Consider the following 21422-nt stretch of genomic DNA (forward strand, 5'->3'; position numbering starts at 1 on the left):
TCATTTACTTGCAGTGAGTGAGTGCTCTGTTTTTGGTAGGTGTCAGAATCTGCCAGGGCAGTGACCTCCAAAGAATATGGGGGGTAGGAGGGTTCCTGTGTTGATGGAGCTCCAACACTTTTCTTCCTTTGTCTAAAACTCATGAAAACACAAATACTGTGAGTTTGGTGGAGTCCCTGTTTCTCCACACCCGAATGAGATGCCTTACAGAAATCTAGTTTTCATCATATTCTAAGACGTAGTGCCCTTGAGACCAAGCTGTTTTGAGGAGCCCCATATTCTTATTCTATCAGTTTTCTGGAGGGACTTGGCTAAATCTCATAACCTCATTCCTCCTATTAGTTGTAAAATGTTTCGTTTCGTCTCACAGAGGAATTGTTAAGATTAATGAGCTGATGTTTGCTCTGAATTTTAAAGATGAAATACTATCTGTATAGGCTATTAAATTATTAGGGAAATGCTAATGCTTTCTGCCTCATTCGCTCATCAGAAAATAAAATCAGTTCTTTTTTGTCATTGCTTATACACAGGTTCTGTGTTGTGTACTAACATTTTAAAATGCAAAAGTAGTTAGAAACAAATTAATCCCCTGTGCACTGAAAGATGACTTATTCAAATCTGCAGTGAAGGCACATGAGCTCGTTTAGATACCTGTTATGTTTGAGTTATTTGATGCTTCGTCCTCTCTCCCCTTCCCTGGGTCACTGGTGACTTTTCAGTCACCTGGGAATAATAATGATTCCCCCTTTCCTAACTTGATTTTAAAAGATATCATAATTTTTAGTAGATCTCAGTGTTCTTGAACAGTGGCATTTTATACAGGAAGTTATTGTTCTACACAGAAAAATGTTTGTATTTATAATCAACTTTTTCTATATATTCTCTAATCCCTGTCCCATTGCTTGGACCGTGATTCTCATGATCTTGGAATCTGATATTACAATTATTATTTCAGCTGTGAGCGAACCAACAAAGAAAGAATCTTCAGGTTACTTGAAGAGTATTAAATGTACAACATTGAGTTAAGCCTCTTCTCCATCATCAGCTGGATTGGTTACATGCAATTTGCTCTTCAGAGTGAGAGGGACACTGCCACTTGGGAGACATGTTGGGTTGAGCTGAAAGCCTTAAAATAAGAAACACAGATTCAGTGTTGCTGAGAGGCTGGTATACCCAGTAGGCAGTGTGGAAACAAAGGCTGTGCTAAAAGCAGTAACATGACAGAGAGCAAAATCTGCCCATTAGAGCTGTGTGGGACAACTTTATCTTCATGTTGCCTATATCTAACATTGCAGCAGGCTTTTCCAAAACACAGCTTTCTTCGGTGCTTTACCATGCTGTTTAAACTGCTTCAGATAAATTGGATGCACGAGACATGCAGTGTAGTTTTTTGATGTGTGAGCACTATATTTCATTTTCTGTCATTTCACACATCTGACAAACTTGCTTCTTCTGCTTTGCATGTGAGTTCTTCAGCAGTAAATGATAGATCAGTGGAAAATTATCAGCACAGAGCTTGGTAGTGTTAGTGTTTAAGAAATGGTCTCAAGCAGGACAAGGAGGGCTCTTTCCAAAAGCAGAGAAAGGTAGAGAACTAATGCACATAAATACAAACCTGCTATTTGTGGAGGGAGATGTGTGGCAAGAGGTGATTGGGACAACCATGAGAAGATGATGAAAACAAAATGAGCGAAGACTTTGCAAAGCTTTGCAAGGGCAAGGTGAGGAACTGCAGAACTCAAGAACTGCTCTGCCAGCAGAATGGAAAGAACCAAGACAAAAGAATTCACTAGCATAAAGACACCAGGAATATGAATGTGTCTTTGAGTGGTTTCCCTGCTTACTTCTATCTTTACAGCTTTTAACTATAAAGCCTGTAGGAGTCTGCAGTTTGGAAATATCATTCCAAGCCATCCTGGCTCTTCTGTCCAATTGTTTGTATAGAAGGCTGTGGCTCAGAGGAAGCTGTCAGCTACTTTTGGGAGAGCGGGGTTGGTGCTGTTCTCCTGCCACCACTTGGAAATGGCTTCTCTTTAAATGAATTCCTGCAGCAGCCTCACAGCACTCTTCAGTGGAGCTGAACACTACAGTTGCTAGCTGTGGCAGGGCTCTATTCTGGTCAGAATACTGGCATGAAATGTCGCATGTTTTCAGAACAGCAAGCAAATTAAATGAACTGAATTGCCCCAACTCCCCCCAGATTAAAAAAAAAAAATTAAATCTCCTAGTCTCTTAGTTTTATTCACCTTAAAACTGGATCAGAATAACTTTCCCAGCTGCTGGTCAGATCTCCTGGGTGAAACAAGTAAACAGAAAAGTCTGAAAACAAACCGTCCTGGAAGGAGCCCACCCCACGTCCAGCCTCCGTAGGGGTTGAACAAAACTCTGACTTTCTGAGGGTGCCTGGAAGAGCATTCTAGAGCATTCTTTCCATCACCTCTAAAGTTTTGCTGTATGAATGCTCCTACTGTATGCCGGCTCCAGTTGCTTCCAGCTATCTGCCAGTCTGTACTGGTGCTGTAGGCTCCCTGCTTGTTTGTTTTCTCTACTTCTGCTCAAGAAAGCTCTCCTTTCTGAAGATGCTCAGTACTTCCAGGGAAGGAGCAGTCTTCTCCCTCCAGAGGTTTTGGTCTCACAGCAGGCAGAACGCAATACCTACTGTTAGACACTTTGATTCTCAGACACCCTGTCTGAAAAAGAAAAAACAAGTCAACAAATACAGTCATCAAATACAAAGTATAAATCTGAGAACTAAACAAACATACTGTGTATCCACTACAGCCCCCAGTGAATGAATTCATTGCCATGTTTCTAAGGCCGTATGTATGTAGCAATTAAGATTTATGCAGGTACTTCTCTGAGTTGGAGCCAAAGTCATCAGCCGCAGGGGTTGTTGGCATCCAAAAAAGCTGGAGCCAATAGTGAGCTCAGTTGCGTGTTACAACCAAAATTACTGATTCCATCCACTGCACTGTAAAAGTAAAACAGCTTAAATCATCTTGAATAGCAAAATAGTTGGGGTGTGTAGGAGAAATGACTTTCCTTAATGCAACTGAAATGAACTGCATGCTGGACGTGTTCTTGGTCACTTTGATACTGCTTTTATTTACTCTTAGTCTGCAGATTAAAGAATCAAAAAAAGATGTAAACCGTATTGCATATCTATTAAATCACTTAAAACACTTTAAGAACAGTAAAGGAAAGCTAATCTGTAGATGTCGATGGTTTAAGCGGTGGTGTATCACGCAACACTGAACGTTCTTCAGTGAGAGGTGTGTGGTGCACATGGGTGTGTGCATGTGCTCTGACATGAAGGATTTGTCAGTATGAACTTTAACCTGTGCCTTTGAAAAATTCTACCTTGATGTATGTGTTGAACCTGGCGTGTGTACAGTGGGAACCAGGAGCTAGATGAGAGAAATCAGAGCTCTAAGGAAAATCTGATGAGTTTTTGGAGCTCCGAGTAAGACAGATTGGCTGGGAAGACTGACTGCCTGCCCTGTTGTGAGGCAGAGATTAAAGAGGAGGCTGTTTTATGCTGTTTAAACAACCTGTGCTACTGGCCTGAGACCAAGGGCAGTAGACAGGCCTGAGTGAGGCTGATAGAGACCTGACCAGAAAAATAACTGCTGAGGTGGCCGGGGAGGTGCGCTGTACTGACTCTCCTCTCCCTGCTCTTTGACAGTTCAGTCATCTGGCCGTCTGGGGAAGCATGCTGCTCTGGCTCGTCTTCTTCGGTGTCTACTCAGCCATCTGGCCCACATTCCCCATTGCACCCGACATGCTGGGGCAGGTCAGTATGAAGGCTTGGTAGCACAGCAGTGCCTGGCTGCTTCTCTGCCTCAGCCAGCACATGCACAAGAGGCTCGTAAAGGATTGTATACTACTAAGAGCACTTGTACTTAACATTTTTTAAAGCTCTGTGCATTCATTTAGCTTAATCTCCTCGTCAGAAGAACTCTTTCTCCCTGAAGATGACATCATACACGATCATAGACACTGTAGAATCTACATGGCGAGTCTCACTTCACTTGAATAGCAGTGAAATTGTCTCTTTGATTAATGCTTTCCTAGTTATACTTCATCTTTTATAAAACTCTAGGTACAAATTTAGTTTTTGCTCTAGATTTGTGGAGATCTTTTTCCATTATGGATTTTCTCTCCCATGTATTTTGGTGTAATATTTTTCCCTTTCCCCTCCATTTGTTCAGAATTAATCAGAATTGACTTGAGAACAGCATGAGATGGTCGGAGGCAGAAGGGAAGCTGACCTGTTAATGGTCCCTCTATAACACCAGTGGAATGTTGGATTTGTTCCTTCAGTGTCAGCTGAGTTCCAGGTGGTGAAATTTTTCCCTTTGGTGTCATTATTTCAACCTGTGGTGAGCACAGTGAGTCACGAGCCTGTAAAAATCACTCAAAAGCCTTGTGAATATTTAAAATAGAGGGCTTCAAGGAACAATGAAGAATTTAAAAATAAATGGTAAAAAAATCACTCTGTAGAGTGGAAGTGTAGAGTCAAACTGACCCACAAAGCGAGTTTTACATAAGAGGTGCCTTTAAAGCAAGGATGCTGTTTATGATACAGAAAGAAAAAAACAATGGAGTTTTAGCAAAGAGTTGGAGTATATTTAACTCAGGTCATCCTCGCGTAGTAGAAAATAGTAGTTAAAATAATCCAAGTTTGAAGAAACCAAATAGAGATTTTTGACTTTACTTTCTCATTTATACTCCACAAGAGCAGTCTGCCATCATCATGTTACTAACAATTGTATATTGTATAATTGTATAATATTGTATAATCGCTGATAAAGCACTGGGGATAATGGAGGCTGTTGTAGGCATTCACAGACAGCTTTTTGCAACAGATTGTGATGGTGGACAGGCTGGGATCAGCAGGTAAGTGGCTGACAGACAAAACCTAACTGTTTGGATAGCATTTCATGGTGTCTCATCTGTGTGTTTCACTGCACATACCACAACAGCAACTGTAGTTCATATATTGATGTATAAGGCAGATATTTGACTGAATATCGCGTGGTGCCATTAGCTCTTTGTCCTCCACAGTAGCTTGTAGTGCTGCCATTAGTGTATTGGCCTTCCTGTACATAAATGGTAAGGTGTGCTATTCCTTCTGAAGAGAAGAGTCGGACTGTCAGCTTAATATTGCTTTTTTTTCTACCAACATTGATTCTAAGTCCCTAAACAAAAAGATTTATATTAACAAAGCTCTGGTTTTGCTTGGATACATTTTAAAAATATATTTTTTAATTTAAATTTTGAATTGATTTTCTGACATCGTGACTTGGGAAGTGGTATTAATATCTTGCAAAGTGTATATATATATATATATATATGTTTTGGATATTATGTTTTAGACACTATATTCTGTTGTATTGTTGAATTTTCCTTGATGATGTAAAATCAAGGAAGGTTTCTAAGGTAAAAGGAAGTTGCTTACCACTTGCATTAACTTCTACAAACCCTTGTGAGTAATCAGATGCTGTCATAATACCAGCTTAAGGTGGAATATGCTGTGATCGTGCTAGGTTGCCTTGCTTCTTACCAAACTTAAGGTATTCTTTGCTCCTGCTGTCTGTCTGTCTGCATTTGCAAGTAATCAGGATATCGTAAAAGTAAAATGAGGTGATGAAAAAAAAATTCTTTGTTTTTTAAATATCTTTTTTTATGTATGTATTTTTTAAATGAGCCAAATTCCAGAAGCTGTTAAGTATTTATGTTATGCAAAAGCAATAGCACTTTTGAAGGGAGCTGGTCTAACTACTGTACTCATCTGGCATCTGTGCCAGCCAGGACTTTGTGCCATGAGTAAAAGGCACAGGATGTGCAAAACCCTTTATTCTGCCCATTCATCAAATGTCAGCATGGAGCCTTGCAGATATTTAATTATGTGAAAAGATGCTTAGTTTCTGCTGGGATTTACTGAACCATTTTCACAAAGTATTTCTTTCTTTTGGCCATTATATCTTATGCATTGTCATTCAAAGAGTCGACATATTTCTTCTTTCTCCACCATGTAACTTCCTAATAGAATGCATGAAATGCAGTAAAACAAATATGTGATAAAAATGTCAATTGTCCTTAATAGAAGCTTTCCAAGATCAAGACATCTGTACTTTGGAAATAAACTCTGGCTGTTTTGGGGATACCTTTTCAGATATACAAATAATAGTTGCCTTTAGTAGGATCTGTAGAAATAAATCAAGACGAGGTCATTCCTCTCATAGGTGACTTTCCTGAATCCTTTTGTTTTTCGGTTGGTTTTTTGTTTGTTTGTTTGTTTTGGAGGAGTTATCCTCGTGTTTTCAGAGAAAAGTGACCTGAGAACAGCCAGTGCCTACTTTTCTCTTGCCTTTGAAGCCAGGATGCTTCCATGGGAACAGGCTGTTTTTGAATGAGCTTTTCCAGATGACATTTTGTACTACAAATGAATCCTTTCCCACCTTTCAGTGGGTGTGACTTATTCCTACAGGTTGCTGGAAACAAATGGATGGCTATTTTCTTTTTTAAATTGCTGCCCAGTTTGGTGTTCATTAGTGGAGAGATGGGTGCTTTTTTGTCTTTGTTCTGAGCCAAAGGGCTTGCAGCTCACCAGCTAGTGATATTACAAGAACCCGTCTTCATGCAGTACTGGGCAATTTTTTTCTAGTATACAGTGGGGATTTGGTGCCCCAAAGAGAACAGTGAGCATAACACTCATGCTCATTTCTTGCGTACGTCATGCAGGTGTGTGCGTGAAACACAGTTCATCTTTTCTTCAGTGTGTTTCTTCATAGGATTTGTAGCTTACTTTAGGTTTATGGGAATAATGTTACACTGTATGGGATCAAAGTCTGTGTGAATATTCCCATGCACATGCAAAGGTACTTGGATCTGAAAGCATTTGTGATGTACATGTATGTAAGAAAACGTGTGTGTGAAAGTGATCAAGCTTTGATTCTTGATCCAGACATTATCTAAAACAAAGAAGAACAAATCCCCACCCCAAGGTAAAATACTGTATTTTGAGTGTTTTAGGGGAGGGCTTTCATGTCACCCTCCTGGAAGCTTCTGGTATTGGCTCTGGATGGAGAAAGGCCTGAGTTGTGAGTTTTGCTGTCTGTTTCCATACTGTAAATGTAATAGTGTTTTGTCTTTGCCTCGGTAGTTGTTCCCATTAATGAAATGTTTTCAGGAAAATTAGTATTACTCTTTGAGTAATACTAATTGAGAGAGGGTAAAAAGAATGTTTTTTAAATCTGTTTTTGGGAGAGTCATGGATTGTGGTTAATCCACAGTGCAAATTAGAAATGTCTAGGTTTTTATATTTTTGCTCTGTGTTATATGTAGTCGTAGCTCAGAACTGGGATTTTGAGTTTGGAGCACATCTTGATGTCAGAGCAGCATTTAGAAGACCTCCCTCACGTGAGCCTTCGAGCCCCACCACAGCAGGAGAATGTTGCAGTTGGAGCTGCTGCTCTTTCCATTTTCTTTTGTACGACTGCCCTTGAGAATAAATGGTGGTTCCATCAGCTCTGCTTCTGTGGAGTGTAAGCAGCTGAATGTAGGAGCCACTCTCATGCTTTCCTACCTCTAATCCTTTATGGAAGACTTTTTTTCTTCTTTTCTTTTCTTGTTTTGTTTTGTTTCCAGCTGAGTTGTCAAATTCTTGCTGGGTTATCTGATTATTTACTTGGAGTTTAAGAAAGCTGTGCATCATTTTTACCAGGCTGCTTTCTAAAGGATCCCAACAGTGGAGATGTCTGTTTGATCCTATGTAATGTGTCAGTAGCAGTACTTACTCAGAGTAGTGGTTCATCAAAGAAGACATCTTCCTCTCTTAGCAAAGCTTCCTCTTCTTTTCTGTTTGTATGCCATTAGCATGAGAGATCCACCTTAGCTCTTGAAGCAGACATTTGACTTTGGAAGGCGATGTAGAGGATTTCATTTACACTGCGTGCATGGCTGGTTTTGTGCTGACCTTTAGTCTGAAACTCTTTTAAATCTTGCTGATTGAATTCTTGCCAAAGCCTGTGAGAAACCCGCTTGGGAAGACTTGAACAACACAAGACCAAGAAACAGCAACAACAAAAAGCTGGAGATTAGATGCTAATCATTTTTTCAACATAATAAACAGGTTTCACGTTACAACCTTCTCAAATCTGTACTGAAATACAGCTCAGCATACATTTCCATGCCTTCCAGAATATTTCTGCCTTTTTTTCCCTCTACACTTGTTTTTTTTTTTTTTTTTTTTTTTTTTTCCAGAGGTTTCAGTTGTTTTCTCTTTGGCTTCTCATATTTCCACAGTGTTTTGAGCTTGTTAGAAAATTGGCTGCTTTGATTGTGGTTTGTCTGCAATCAGTTGCACATTACATTGTGGTGTCAGTGTTTTGTTCTGTGGAAATTCTTCATTCAGCTGTTAGTCAGAAATCAGACTTCATCTGCAAATTGAGGTTCTTAATGCCTGCTGATCATGTTTGTTTTTATTATTATGCACAGTGGTCTCCATGGCACTTGATGTGGTTTTGGAACTTCTCTGCCGTTTCGGACTAGGCTCCAAGTAGACAAATTAGACTAATGAAGCATGCATATATTTTCAAGCATCTGTTGAAGGAGTGGATTTGTTGTTTTTATGATCCACACATGGCGTTCAGAAATGGATCTGTCATTTTTAGGTCCCAGGCGTGTTCTGTATCATACACCAAAAAGAGACCAAAAAAAATAGAAGAGATGGATGAAATAAATATTTTTACTAACTTCTGAATGTGAAATCTGAGGATTAAACATGCTTACTTTCTGGAGGTTAAGCCCCCCAAACATGCCACTTTACCTAGCTGGCAGATCTGTGACAGATCTGTCCTAGATATTGTTAAAGGTATCCCAGAGTTCTTTCTCCTTTGAAAGTGATGCAGCTGTGCCCAGTGCTGTGTTGGCCTTTCCTTGTAGAGCCATGTGAAAATAGGGTTAATCCACAGACTCATTCTGGTTCTGGAAGTGGCAGTGCATGTCAGGACAGTCAGCTGGCCTTGAAGTTTCTCTTGGTTCATCATCATCAAAGATGTGTGCATCTTTCCTATGCAGTTTGTTCCTGCTCAGTAGTGGCTAGTGATCTGGTACATCAAATGGAAGAACAGGAAGGTGACTGTAGGTAAACTGAGGTAGGTAAACTCACAGATTGTACAGACAGCGTGCACGGGCTGTCAGCTGCTTTTCCTTCAGTGTTGCGATGAAAGCTGGACACTAGCCATGCTGTCTGACCAGTGTCTGTTTTGAGATCCGGTAGCTCTAACAAGTTTAAACACAACTCAGTAGCTTAAGCTGAAACATAGTGCATACAAAGGACATCTACACTTCTGCGTAATTGGCAGATTAACCAGATTTTTTTGTTTTTGAGTGCAGTATCCAGGAACACAGGAACAAGCTCCTTCATTCAGGATAAAATTATAGTTCTGTGGTAATCGTCTGTGCTTCAAAAACTGCATCTTTTTTCAGTTTGGAGTACAAGGTTGCTCAACGTCCTTCAAAATTTGCCCTAAATTGCTTTTTCGTGCATTTAAAAGTAGAAAAGTCTTGCTGCGTGCTCATAGGAAGATGTTTGTAAGACATCCTATTCAATATTTTCTTAATTAGAAACATCTGGCTTTTAAATTTAAAAAAGCAGCTACTGTATTTTACCAGAGGCAGCGTACACTAGTATTCATTTCTACAAAAAGAAGTCTGTATTTTGAGCCATGCTGACAAGCAAGGAAAGACTGAGAATGCATGACTTGCCATAGTGGATCAGAGCATTTCTGGTGTAGTCTGCATTCAGCATTAGAACAGAGGTAAAAACAAACTGTTCTACAGTGTGGGTTTGACATTTAAGACTGGGGTTTGTGCACATCCCTGTTTAAACAACAGAACTAACCCAACTTTACTTTTCATAGAATTATAGAACTCTAGAATATCATGATGAGGAAGGGGCCCACGAAGATTGTAGTCATATAATATCCTGAGTTGGAAGGGACCTGCGAGGATCATTGGGTCTAACTCATGACTCCATGCAGGACCTCCCAAAATCCAAACCCTATGTTATGTCTGAGAGCATTGTTCAAACTATTCTTGAACTCCAGCAGCTTGGGACTGTAACCATGGCTGTGGGAAGCCTGTTCCAGTGCCTGACCACCCTCTGCTGAAGAATTGTTTTCTTATGGTAAGAGTAGTGAAGCACTGGAACAGGTTACCCAGAGAGGTGGTGGATGCCCCATTAGTTAGCCTTGTTGTAAAAAGAATTTAAGTTAGTTGAGCAGGGCTTTCCCCTTGTGAACATGAGGTGGCTATGACCAGTGACTGTGTTCTTTCAAGTGTTTTTCAGTTATTCCCAGAGTAATCTGTAATCCTATAATAGTCTTTAATCTTTAATTACATTTATTTAAAATTATTGTTATAACTAGGGAGTAGCCAACCAGTTTTTGTGTCTCGAAAAGTGCTTGGCCTCTTTGATACCTTTTGCCAATCAATTTTGTAGGCTAACAGTGGGCTACATAAGGGATGTAGGGTGGGCTGAAGGGCAGTGCTATAGCCTTTGTAGCAAAAAGTCTGTCTCTGCCTTTGCACAGATTCACTGTTCATTGCTCCTGCCTGTGGCTGTCACATGTAGGTGCTAGTCATGCTGCAGGCATGATGAAGGCATTGTGCTGGCATCAAACAGTGACCGCTTCCTACATGGAGTTTGTTGTGTTGATGATCTGGAATTGATGAAGGTGGGTAGGAGAGAGAATATGAAAGTAGAGAGAGCAACATCCTTTGGTTCCTATAATCTCATAGAAGAAGAAAGAAAGATGGTAGGGCAGTTGCTCATGTAAGATGACTTTTAAAAATGCATTTAAAGTTCCCATTAATGAAGTTGTTGCTACTTTAGAAAATAATATGAACGTTAGATGGGATCTATTCCAGAGCGTGACTGTGTGTTGGAATTAGTGGTTTCACAGCTTGCTCTGGTCACACTTAAGTCGTTTTGTTTTCAGATGGATGCAGTGGAGCCCAAATAGCAGATATTTGGGGTTTTCTTGGGATGTTATTTTCTCCTTCGTTCCTTGGAGACAGGAGGGCTGTGTTATGTTTTTATTTGAATTTAGTTTGATGTATTAAGTTTTTTTTGTAGAGGGACTTAGTTTTGCTGAATTTGTGCTCCACATCCTGTGCTAGTTGGGTTGCATTTTTCTAAGAGCCAGGCATAACTATTTTCTATGGGAAAAATATTTCCAGATCAATTTGAAACATACCTTTATTCCCTTTCCTCCCTACAGTATATGTTTCATGAGATCATTTTTTCCCAATTGTATCATGTCAAAATTTGATCCAAAAAGCCCTGAGGAGTGGAAATGATCTTGCTTATTTTGTGCTAAGACTGACGTGGGTGCACAGGCTTTGGGAGCAGCAAACCTCAAGCAACACAACCCTCCCAAGTGCCCCATGCATGGCTGTGGGTCAGACAAGGCAGTCTGTCCTCTACTGATTTCCTGTCCACTTGGCAGCCAACAGCAACACCGGTATCTTGTGCTACTTCTCTGCTAGGGAATGTGGTGAAGATAAAAAGCAGTTCTAAGCTGAATGCTGTGAGTTCTGGGAGTGCTTTTGGATGCCTGTGAAGCTGGTCAAAATGCACCTATTTGTCTTGTAGAGTGTAATTTACCAAATCTGTGTATCACCTGAGCTGGTATTTCTATGACAGTAATCTCATCAGAAGGCTTAGGTAGGAGTCTATGGAAAATAAATGTTATAACAGTGGTGCTAAGCAGACATCCACATGTGCTTCCAGTGGGTGGTGTTTTCTGGAGAGTAACATGTAATTAGATGGGATTGAGAGGAAACAAGGACTGGGAATATCACAGATGTTGTCCCTAAAATCATACCTGAAATGTGAAGGGCCTGCTCATGATCCGTTGTGCTACCATTCTTCTCTGTAGCGTAAAAACCAACAATGGTAGCCCTCAGTTGCTTGATGTTGGGAATAGAGTATTTTCTACCACTAAGAGCTGCAATCTCCTGCCAAACATGCTGCAGGGAGCACAGGTCTGGATTTACAGCCCTTTTGCAGTATGACTGAAAGCAGTCATGTTTTCAGAAACTTCCTAGGAAGGAAGAGGATGAACACCTACCAGTCATCAGCTCCACCTGTGTCAGTCCAGGAGGTGCACCCAACTCTGAGCAAGAGAATGAGATAGGGAAGGCAAGGAACATAAGGGTCTGAATGGAGAAATGTTGGTGTTCTAAGTTTCCATTCCGTATTAAGTTCATTGCTTGCCGTTATACAGGTGGATTGCAAAATGTGTGAGTGACTAGAAGAGGATAATGTGGTTAGCAGAGTGTAATTTTAGACTCTTGAAAAAGTGACTGTCACTACTGCAAAAACTTCTTTTGAGTAGTATTTTGAATAGGCATCTGTTTTGGTAAACATCTAAGGTTGCATTTTGGTGCTTCTTTGATTAGTCCCCATGGTTTCCATATCTTTGCAAATGGTTGTTTTTTATGTTTTGACCATTACTGTATGTGCATACAGCAGAAGAGATAATGTTTGACGTTTCATTTCCACATGTTGAAGAAATATTCTTGTTATGAGGTTCTGAGAGTATTTGAGAGGGATTAATACTCCAAAAAGGAGTATTTTTCGCTTTTTTTTTTCCATGTCCCTAATTTCAGGGAAGCGTGAAAAGTAACCACTTCAAGCCTTGCTCCAACAAAAGTTGCATTCAGGGAGGGTCTTTCCAAATTCTAGTGAAGTTTCTCCTCTGTAATGGTATAAAAGTGACAGGCAGCCATGGTGAATTTCTTTGATAGTAATGTGCCATTGTTTTTTTCACTGTGCTTCAATAAAACTGTGAACAAATATGAAAACAAAAAGAAATACAAAATAGAGAAGGGAGAAGTGAGCGTACAGAGTAACAAGTTTCACATCTGAGGAGGACAGGGGAGACTACAAAAAATAAGGCTCTGTCAAGCTATTTTCCTTAGCTGCTTATAAAAGTGCTGTTTTCATTTGGGGTGAGACAAAATCTTATTGAAGCTGATGGGTCTAACCACTGCCGTTCATTCAGAATATCACAGAATCATAGAATCACAAGGTTGGAAAGGACCTACAAGGTCATGTAGTCCAACCGTCCTCCCATCACCATTGCTACCACAAGCCACTAAACCATATCTCGTAGCCCCTTATCCAGACGCCTCTCGAACACTGCCTGGGACAGCAACTCCACCACCTCCCTGGGCAGCCATTCCAGTGCCTGACCACTCTCTGAGAGAAAAAAGTTTTATATATTTTCTCTGAGAGAAAAAGTTTTAATGTACATGAAGAGCAAACGAACTGCTAAAATATTGGTGTCTCCACACAAACAGAAAGGTATATGCAAGGCAGCCCCAAAATCTAAAATGATTTCTAAAGTTCCAGTGACCACATCTAGGGACAAGTGTATTTGATGTCAACTGTGCGTAATGTGGGATGTGGAAGTGTAATAAAGTGGAAATGGAAGAGGGAGGACTGAGGGATAGCTTAAATTAAATTAGTGGCTGTATTTAGAGTTGGGACTGTGAAGAATAGATGTGTTCTGGTCTTTGATGTTAGTAGTCAGAAAAACATGATGAACTCATGTTCAAACAAGCAGAATTGTTTTAAAGCCATATGTAATCTCATCAGCTTCTCCTAATGAAAATGGTCTGTAAGGATTCAAATTTGGCCAACTGCTGGCTGCCATGGTGCGACAAAGTAAATGATAACCATTAGTGGATGTGGATACAGGGATTTATTTCATAACCAGAGAGATTAACGGTGCTGTTCTAATTGATTATTCTAACTTGCTTGTATCACAGCATTACGTTCCTTAGGTCTCATCTCCTCATCTCTGCAGGGAGGTTGCTGCTCACCTGGCAGGAAGCTGAAGCAGTTCCTGCTGTGCCACTGCTCATGGTGTTACCCAGCCTCAAGATCAAGGTCCCTGGCCATTCCTTGGCATTCATGGAATCATAGAATGGCGTGGATAGGAAGGGACCTTAAAGATCATCTAGTTCCATCTTCATGTCCAAGTTCCCTGGGAGGTTTCCTCCAGCCATCTCCACCTTCTTTCCAGCACTGCAGTCCCTTCCCCGCACTTCTTCTCATTCTGCCAAGACCATTACTTCTTTTGGGAGACCCTTCTGTTTTACATAGAATCCCAAGGCCCTGTTTTTCCTTATATGATCTACATGAAAAAGTACAATGCACGATCAGCCTTGTAATTGGGTACCGCAGTTATATATCTCTTGCCCCTTTATTAGCCCAAGGATTCAGAACGTGCCAGACTTCTGTTTAGTCCACATGTGATCAAAATTTGCAACCAGTCTGTGCCAGCTAGAGTATACTTCTGCTTGAGAGTTCCAGAGTTCAATTCTAGCCACATATGCACACACATGTACACACCCCTGATTATTTGCTGCCTGTTAGCGTTCATGCTTGAAACTGTTTTCTGCAGTGAGATGTCAAGCAGTATTGTATGTACGAGCTTCTGATGTATGTGAAGAGGGAGGCATTGTGCTTCAAAATCAGTCCTACTTTCTCCACTGAGAATAACTTTTTCAGGCACAGCTCCTTGGATGATACTGTGAACTCCATTCCCAGCTTGCCAGCTTGCCTGTTCTGGGGCTGTGGTGAGTAGCTGCTCCTCACACGTCCAGTCTATGATTTTAATGGGAATGCATGAATAGTTTCTATCTGTGGCAGCTGCAATCTCAGATCCATCGAATTTGTCATTTCAACCCCAAGTCCTGGAATATATTGGTTTCTCATTGAAATATTCTTAAGGATGTTAGGGAAGGAAAATGCTTTCCAGAAATCAGTCTAACTGGACAGACATAGTTTTGTGGGAGCTCCACAAGAGAATGGTTTTCCTAGAAGGCTGAATATTGTGTGCCAACCTCTTGGTTATTCTGGGATTCAGATTGTTGCTGAAATGTTCTTGTCCACAGTGTTTGTAGACTGTAAAGTACTGATATAGCAAATGTATTTATCATTAAACGTTTAGTTCCCTTTCTCCCATGCACATCAAGTAGACTTGTGCAACACTTGTTTTAAGGCTTTCAAGTCTTGTCTAGTATGCACAATATGTGAGATACCATGCTCATACAGAATAATAACAGAAGAGAGAATGAGTGGCTACGGTAGTCACAGGGGTCTGGCTGTTAGGATGAATTTTTGTGTATTTTATCTTTGATGTAGTATGTATGAAATACTGCTCTTATCTATTTAGTGGAATATGTGATGTGTCCATACAACACGCAAAGGACTTGTTGACGTTGAGAGCCCTTGTGCCATAGAGAGTGGATTTCATACTGGAGGGCAGAAATGGATGGAGCCCAGAAGGTTTGCTATATACAGTCTAAGAGCATTAACTGCTGTAGACAGGTTGTAGTATCTGTAACAAGAGTTCTTACCCATCTTTTGTAACTGATTAATCTGGCAGGTCATTGCTAAACTGACAAAGTTGGATTGAGCAGTGCAGAAAAGTTCAAGTTAACCTTCTAGATATTCATTACGGAGATCCTGAGCTTCCCTTGAAGTAGGCTGTAAGCAGATCTGTATAAATTTGTCAGCTCAAATGGTATCTACAATGCATTTGCAGTTACATTTTACACCAGAATCACTTTAGATGCTACTTTAAGAAAGACTTACAAGAGTGGTTGTGAGAGAGAAAGAAATGTCAAGAGGGGCAAAGGGAAACAAGAGCTGTGGAGGACATTGCCTGAGTTAAATTATGCTCATTAATTCAATTTGAGGCAGGAATGTGTGTAAATAAACCCTGGCAGCTGCAGCAGCTCTCATTTCTGCAGGGCTTTGGCAGGAATGCAGGGGCCAATGGACATGAAATCCTGGCGCTCTTTTGAGAAACTGCAGGCAGACAGCTCTGCGGCCGGGAGAAAGAACAATCAAAGATTTACTGAGAAGACGTAATCACTTTAAGCAGACTTGAAGAGTGTGGAGTTTCAGACATGCAGATTTGGAGGTAAAAACCAAGTTATTGAAAAACCACGGGGCTTACCTAATTCTCCTGGGCTAATGGCATTATTCATGTTCCGAATGTCCAGCCTCGAAATGGAGTATGAGTATCGCAGCTGCACCATTCAGTATCGTCTTAGTTAACTGGGTCTTGTCTTTTTACAGGTAATTGTCTTCGGGTATCGTAACTGTGCTTTATATATAAGGTGAAATATATTGTCCACATGAAGTGACCAGCCTTGTGTCCCGGGAAGTTCAGTCTTTGGTCCTCTTCCTGCTACTGTGTCCATATGAATGCATTCTGTATTTCCATCACTTGATGTGGTCCTAGGGTTTGCCCTGTCAGAAACATTCAGAGAACAGATATCTCCGTGGGTACTGAGCTGAGGAAGGCAGGTGGGGGCTGGTTCTGCAACCATTAATGAATGATGGATGGGTGGATGGTCACATCAGCTGCTTTTTCAGTTGCGCTTTTTTATTAGTAGCGGTCACTGTCTCATGGAGTTGACGTGAGGTCTTTTCAATATCAGAAAAGTGTAATTTCTATGTCAGGCAGTGCTTTGGGTCTGAGCTTGGTATATCGGCTTGCTATATTGGTCTGAGCTTGGTATATTGGTATATAAGTGGAAACTATGTCAGCAGTCCCTGAAAAAATGTAGAATCCTTGCTTTTGTTGGTTTTCAGCTAGGATTTTAAATAACACTATCTCACCTAGAGCTAAAACAACTTGAACTTTAATTCTAATGTTTGAGGTATCCATTGATCAAAACTCACCAGACAGTTGAAAACTCATAGCTTCTTTATTGATCTATGCAAAAGCAGGACTTTTTATTTTCCTGAAATGAAAGCCAATTTCAGCGTAGTTCCTCTGTTCTACAGATTATTTTATCCCAGTTCCATTGTCTTCAAATATTTGTGTATCTGAAACTTTCTTAACAGTGTGCTTGCAAGGTACCCTATGTAAAAACAAGACCAAGTGAGGTCAAAGCCATAAGATGCGAACAAAAACTTGACAGTGGCAGTAGTAATGGTTAGTATTTGGATTTTCCTTGCATTTTGGACTACCTTCTTTTGCAGTGGATACACAGGTGCAGTGTATTTAATTTTAAGTGTAACAAAGTATGTCAATAGCACTTGAAATTTCAAAGTAGGTTTCGTAAATCACACTTTGAAATGTGAAGCTGTTCTGACCTTCCCACTGCCATTTTCTGCTCTTGCTGGGTATTGTACAGGTACCAAGGTATGGCCAGGGATTAAACCAGAAGGTGCTCAGTGATGTTCACAAGCAAGAAGATAGATAGCTTTTGAACTGACTTGTGTTTTTGTAAATAGCTGTCTCACAGAAAAAGAAGCAGAGCTGCATTAAGTCTGTTGACTGACTTAGGTCATGTTTTTCTTACTGCTCTGTGGGAGAAGAATACTTGAGCAGACGGGAGATTTTACACCACTGAGGTAGGAGCACTGATGGACACTTGGCAGTGTGGATCATAAAAACAGGGAACTATGAGAGGCAGCCCTCCGGTCAAGCAAAGAGACAGATTCACACGCAACCCTTGCATTAATTATGTTTAAAATGGCGTAAAACCAACAGCATGCTGAAGTTTATTGGTCCTTCAGACAGATTAATTACAAGCTTGTCATAAATCTGTTTCTTTTAGTATGGCAACTATCTGTCTGAGCAGTGGTCAGAGCTCAGAGCGAACTGCTGAGTGTTCTTTTGTGCTCCCCTTCCTCTAAGCAGTTGTTTACATCCAGTATCACTTTGCCCCTTTCAGCCTAGCTCACCCCCGACGCTCCTGGCTTCAAACCCCATCTAACGTGAGGTTCAGCAATGGGAGAGCACAGGAGCTGCTCACACCTGCTGCCTTTCAATAGCTGCCTCTGGGTCAGTAGCCTCTGGCTGGCTTTGCCATTCTTGGAAAAGCTGAATTTTAATCACTTTGCTCTTGTCAAGAGCAGCGCAAGGAATGCTCTCTCCTCAGTCTCAGAGCAGTGTCTGAAGACGCGTGTGCGACTCCCCTGGAAGCCTGTGCTTGCTCTTCGCTTTGGCTGAAACAAAACTGGCTGTGATTTGTATTCTGCCTGCTGTGGGCTCCCCTGCTGATGTGCAGAGCGGCATCTAATACTGGAGTCTGCACACAGCACAGCCTCATCCTTGTGGCTGCTTCCCTCTGGGCCTCCCCATGGCAGCGCAGGTGCCTGCCACCCAGCACCCCAGAACATCTCCCAGCAGGTGCCCTTGGTGCAGCTCACAGCTGCTCCACCCACAGTGCTTCAGTGCATCATTTCTGCTAATGCACATGTATCTGCTTGTTGATAGGATTTTTGTTTCTTTCTGGGACTTGCACTGATTTTGCTCTAGCTTCTCAGAGCTGGCTGAGGAGCAACCTTTGCAGCCCGAAGTGAGAATCCTTGCCTCTTCAGCCAGCTCTTTGCAGGGCCCCCGGGCCGAGCGGGGCTGACAGCCACAGCCCTGCTTCACTAGCCTCACACCTGCTGAGTTAACAGCCAGGGGAAGCTGCTCCCTTGCCGCAGACTGTGCATGTTCCAGCCAGGCTTCAAAAGAGCAGAGAAGACTCAGGGGAGGAATTCTGTGAGCAGAGCAGCCATCACAGCAGGGGACTGAAGGGCATTTTCCAGTGTGCCCCCAATTAATTAGTGTTACAGTGGCTACAGCCTCTCGCAGCAGCCCAGGTACGACTGAGTGCCAGCGCTGCAGGGAAGGCCCTGAAGAGTCATTTCAGCCAGTTCTTTGCTTTTTGTTTGATTCCTTCCATTTTTCCTTTTTCTTCCAAAGGGATTCAAGCAGGACAGGAGTCATGGCCTCACTGAAAGGGAATTTTATCACAGTAGAATACATTACTGAGTTACAGTCCTTCATTGCTGCTTAGCTACTGCTGGCCATTTGTGTAATCTGTTAAACAGTCTGGAAAGTTAGAAATGTCTTTGCCAGAGCTCAGCTATAAAGCACAAAAACCAGCTTATGCCGTCTTAAGTTGAAAAATCAATTGGGTCTAAAGTCTGCCTGCATTGCTATGCTGTGGCCATCTCAGTGACTGGCAGAGTTGTTCACATGCCATGCCTGCACTCTGCTATCAGGATTTAGCTTCCCAAAGCCCAGCTGACCTCACGTAGTCTGTGTGCTCTGGAGGTTTTGCTGTTTGTTAAATCAGATATCCAAAGAGCTTTCCTCTGTGTGCTTCCAAATGTGGGACTTCCTCCTTCCAGTCTGCACTGGCCAGCATCTCAAACTAAGTAATTCTTAGCCAGGCCCCAACAATAGGCCTCAAATCTGTCTCAAAGTCATAAAACAAGACAACAAAGTGTATAGCAATGAAGAAAGAAGTGATTTCCACTTCTTATCTTAGTCATGGACCAATAGATGCTTTTTACCACGTAACATTATCAGATATGCTGTCTAAAACACCAGATAGAAGAGTTTTTAATCAAACTAATTCCATTAATGGAATGATTTTTGTTTCTGCCAATGGAGGTGGATGTTTTTGTTGTTAGGAGCCTCAGGTTGGAAGGCTTGGAGGATGGGGAAAGTTAGTGTGTTAAAGTAATTATTGCTGTGATTTTACAGACTAATAGCTTGTGACCTTTCTCTGCCTCTCATTGGAAAGCTGGAGATTTCCCCTCTGTGGTAATCTAAATCTCCTATTGTTGAATTTTTATGGTGAAAAAATCCCAAGTAGCCATCAGCTTTCCCCTAGAATCTTGCTGTGGTCTTGAGCAGTGTCCTTCTAAAACTCAGGTGGGTTTTACTGTGAAACTTTAACGCTGCTTTTGTATGTGTAGTTTACAATATGATTGCTATTATGATTGCATATTTGACTTCAAACAGTCCCTTGCAGTGTTGTGTAATTTCTTTCATGACTTGCATACATGTGTCATACTTGATATTGCTGCTTTCTCTGCTCTATGCAGGATGATGCACTCCTTCTTTGTTGTGGGGGAAGAAAATGCAGTAACTACTCATTCACAGAAAATATGACTGAGTGAATAGTAGAACACAGAACAATAGTCAAAGTGTGGTAATTTCAAGCCCTGCTTAATTAGCTCTCTAGCCCACTGCATTATCCTCCGTAATCAAAGAAATAATGCAGTACAGAGCTGCCATCTAAATTATTAAAGTCTGTTCCTTGGAGAAGAGAGATGTTCATAAGTCTAACTCAATAAAGATTGATTGGATTTTCTGATAGAGGGAACTGAGTAAATACACAGTGGGGAAAAATATTACAGGGGGCCATCCACCGATGGTTGGGTGGTTAAAAAGAAACCTTTGAGGGGGATAACATTTCTTATATTGTATGCAACATTTTTATGATGGTATCAGTACAGTTCATCAGCTGTGTAATGCTCTTCCTGTAGAGGAACTTTGTCAATGCTAGTTCAAAATAATTGTTTCTTCCTAGCTGCTCTGTTTCCCAGGCAACTTGAACTACTGCTTCAATTTCCCATTATTTTCCCATCCATTTGTTGTCTACCTATTTTTCAGTATCCATTGCTATGTATTCCCTTCAAACTTTTTCATGGTCTTTAAGTGAAAGAGGAATCAAACCACTGTCTTTTCTGCCCTCAGCAGCACTCAGCATTGTTCTCTTCTGCTTCTTCCAGTGGCCTCTTCGCCTGGAAAATGCAACCTTCACTGCCTTTCAAACTCCCTTACATCCATGCACCTTCTGTTCAATAACCTATTGGTTTCCTCTGACATCTCATAAATCACACCATTTTTCCTACCTGCCTCTCACAGTGCTCCCCCATGTCTTTTTCCTGGTGTTCCCTCGCTCACTGTAATGTCAATAACCCTTTGTGTTATTTCCATTCCTCCCCATCACTCAGCATGCTCTGTGGTCCAGGGCTGTCCTCTCCATATTGGACTGTCATCATAACTGATTTCCGTGGCAGTGGCTTTTCTATCTGGTTTTTTTTTTTTTTTTTTTTTTTTTTTTTGATGATGCTGGTGTCATCTTTTTAGTACAAGCCACCTCTTGTCCCAGGCTGTCACTTCTGCTTTGCCATCTCTTTCTGTGGGAGAGAAATCTGGTTGTACGCAGCAAACTATAGTTATCTTTTAATTAAATGAGCTGCTGGTGAGAGAAAGCAAAACGGGTTCCAACCAGAGCATCCTAGCAGAATAGTGAAAGAGCTGGACAGGAGTCTCCTAACATCTGCTGGCTTTGAGCCTTTTAAAGCAATAGTGGTGTTTCATTCTGTGTAGCAGATGCCACTGAGATACAGGTAACTAGTTGTGTTGGTAAGCCATGGTCACAGCTACTCTGCAACACCATGTTAACCTCCAGTTTCACAGCCTGACTCAGCAAAAGCAGTGCAGTGAATTTTAATTAGAATATTACTCCTCAGTACTGAATTTTGTAAAGACTGCGCAAGACAGTTCTTCATGCAATGCGTG

At 41.2% G+C, this 21422-nt stretch overlaps 1 protein-coding gene across 3 annotated transcripts in view; it reads left to right on the top strand.

Moving 5' to 3' along the window:
* Nucleotides 1–21422, top strand: part of ATP8A2 (ATPase phospholipid transporting 8A2) — a 315266-nt gene that overhangs the window by 214195 nt on the left and 79649 nt on the right. For all 3 annotated transcript variants that reach the window (XM_025146849.3, XM_004938791.5, XM_025146850.2), the window contains one exon: nucleotides 3686–3793. In XM_025146849.3, the coding sequence (XP_025002617.2) occupies nucleotides 3686–3793 (108 nt within the window). The remainder of the gene's footprint in view (nucleotides 1–3685; nucleotides 3794–21422) is intronic.

Source organism: Gallus gallus, chromosome 1 (assembly GCF_016699485.2).
Source record: "Gallus gallus isolate bGalGal1 chromosome 1, bGalGal1.mat.broiler.GRCg7b, whole genome shotgun sequence".
NCBI classification, from domain to species: Eukaryota; Metazoa; Chordata; class Aves; order Galliformes; family Phasianidae; genus Gallus; species Gallus gallus.